General features: G+C 39.8%; 1 protein-coding gene across 1 annotated transcript in view; it reads right to left on the minus strand.

Moving 5' to 3' along the window:
- Window positions 1-223: 223 nt before the first annotated feature.
- The window catches only part of pex3 (peroxisomal biogenesis factor 3), a 7,627-nt gene continuing 5,072 nt past the window's right edge, over window positions 224-2,778 (minus strand). Inside the window, exon 12 of the mRNA XM_037685974.1 lies at window positions 224-1,030. Within this exon, the coding sequence (XP_037541902.1) occupies window positions 947-1,030 (84 nt within the window). The 3' untranslated portion in view covers window positions 224-946. The remainder of the gene's footprint in view (window positions 1,031-2,778) is intronic.

Consider the following 2,778-nt stretch of genomic DNA (forward strand, 5'->3'; position numbering starts at 1 on the left):
GCAGCTTTAACTGATCACAGCTGATCTACCTCCTGCTTCACCCCTACAGCGACGGAGCTGAGGGTAAACTGGGGGGATGTCCCGGACGTCTGGGTCTGCAGAGCGGAGCTGCAGCGTCCACAAACTTTCACAGGACAAATAAAAGAAGAAGGACGTGAGACTCATTCAGGAACCAATACTCGACTCTGAACATGTTCAGAAACTAAACCACTGAGATGGAAACGACAGGAAGAGGAAGCACTGAAACCACAGAGGAAACGATGGAGCACAAACAAGAGAAGAGTGACACCGTCTGGGCAACTAAAACCTGCAGGAACATGGACTGATGGATTCAAGTCAGGATGTTTTATAAGAAAGAGCTTAAACTGTGCATTTGTTTGAATGAGTTTAACGTTTATTTTATTAGTGCCTTTGTGTTTTTACTTCGATAGCTTCAGATGACGTGTTGGATTTATTCCTCTGTGGAGTCGGATGTAATCAAAACACTGACCAGGGTACAAAACGTGCACCTGATGCTCACATCGCTGAGCTTACGCCTCTGTACCGCCACAGAAAAGCAAACGTAAACTTGCCTCTTTGACCTTGTGACGATGACGAGCAGATAAAACGTGACGAGGAAACGATCCAACGTTAGAAAGCTGAACTATCTGAGAAGCAGAAATCACCTGGAAACAGGAGGGGCAGCTTCCTAACCACACACTCTGCAGGTTTCTACATTTGTCCCACCGCTCAGGGAAATAAAACCACATCGAGCGGGTTGTAGGACTCCAGTTCCCATGATGCAACAGTCGTAGCCTGAAGTCAGTGGAGGGTTCTTCTTCCCTGAGTTTGTTTCTTTGAGCTGAGGGGACAGAATCCTCTGAGCTGCAGACACGTCACAGACTTTAGTTCTGGTTTCATCCCTTCTTCTCTTCAGTCCTCCTCTTCCTCCTCTTCATCACGGAGGTCACTTCTGCAGCTCCTGCGGCGCGCTGAAAGCCTCGTACACGTTGGCGGCAAACTCCTTCACCTGGTCGTTCAACAGCAGGTCCTGAAGGAGGAGCAGAAAAACAGTCAGCAGACCAGAGGACGTGTGCGCTCGTCTTAGAAACATGATTAATCATTTTATCCGTGCTACAAGACAAGACGCCGCACGCAACATAAAACAATCATCAGAAGATGTGACGCTGCCGTCTTCTCTCGTTATTAAAGTTAAACCTCTGACGTTGACAAACTTCACGCAGATTATTATTTTATTAGGAATCTGATCAGAAAGATGAGCTCACTGCCGTGTTTGAACGTCGGATTGATTTTCTGTGCAAACAGTAAAAAGCCTCCAAAAGTGAACACAACGTGGACTTTAGCAGGTGCAGCGCAGCGGGACCAGGACCGGGACCAGGACCGGGACCAGGACCAGGACAAGGACCAGGACCAGGACCGGGACCAGGACCGGGACCGGGTCCAGCTCCGCTGACCGGAGCGACGCTCGGCTTTGAAATGTGTCGGATTTAAAACGTTTGATTCTGCAGCTCAGTCTGAAAACGGCCGGCGTTGACTGAACTGCTGCTCGAGGTTTAGATTAACGAAGGAACGCAGATGAAGTCGGGACAGAAACATCAAAAAGAGAAATAAAAATTAAACTCGCAGGTAAATAAAAACGATCAATTAAAAAAAACAATCAAGATGTTCTGCCCAACTAATTAAAACTGTTTGGTTTAGAGCGAAAATTTATAAATGTGCAAAAGAAAAAACATAAATTAAACAAGCAGACCGTAATATTTAGTTGTATTTAGAATATTTTAATAAATAAAAAAAAACAAAAAATAAAGTTTTTGAAATGTTAAAATCTCAGTCTGGCAAAAAAAAAAGTTCAACTGATCAAAACATAAAGTCAATTTTAAACTAAACTAACAAGAATCTGTCGGTTTATTATAATTATTAAAGCATAAAACATCACTGATTTATCTTATGCATATAATTTCATGAAATAAGAAAATGAATAAATATTTTAGTTCTAATAAAACTTCTCAAGACAAAATGATAAAAAGACTAATTTACCAAAACCACAGGAATAAATTTGTAACTTTAAACTAGAGTGACTAAAATAAAAAGTTCAGACGTTTAATTTAAAAAAAAATTGTTTATTGCATCTAGAAATAATCCTTTTAAACTGTTGTTTTATAAGATTATTTGTTTTAGTTTGATCTATGCTTTGCATAAAAACAATATAAATTGTTACAGATTCAGAACGGTGGAGATTTTTCTATTATTTATTTATTTGACTGTCAGTAAAGTTCATTTTAAATAAATAAATGTTTTAAAGTGTTAAAATCAGATGTTTCAGCTGAAACCGTTTTCTGTTACTTTAAAACTGTTTGAACCTTTTTAGTTAATAAAAATGTTTTTTATGGAGAAGTCATTGAGCCAGAACTCTTCTAAAGAATTTTTCATTTTGAATAAATCATGACGTTTTCTCTTTTTGTCCTTTTTAGGCCACCATAATAAAAACACAACAATTATTTAGCCAAAATCAAATAAACTTGCAGCTCAGTGTAAACGAACTTAAAGCAGAAAATAAAAACTGATTCCATAAAAACAACAAATTTTCTTGTTATTTTCATCGTCTGGCTCCGAGTAACGTTCTGAAGCGTCTCGTTGTCTGACGGACGCGGTCTTTGTTTACTTCCTGTTTGTGTGTCTGGTGGAAACAGACGCGGTCTTTGTTTACTTCCTGTTTGTGTGTCTGGTGGAAACAGACGCGGTCTTTGTTTACTTCCTGTTTGTGTGTCTGGTGGAAAC

The sequence above is a fragment of the Nematolebias whitei genome, chromosome 12 (genome assembly GCF_014905685.2).
Source record: "Nematolebias whitei isolate Nwh7 chromosome 12, NemWhi1, whole genome shotgun sequence".
Lineage (NCBI taxonomy): Eukaryota > Metazoa > Chordata > Actinopteri > Cyprinodontiformes > Rivulidae > Nematolebias > Nematolebias whitei.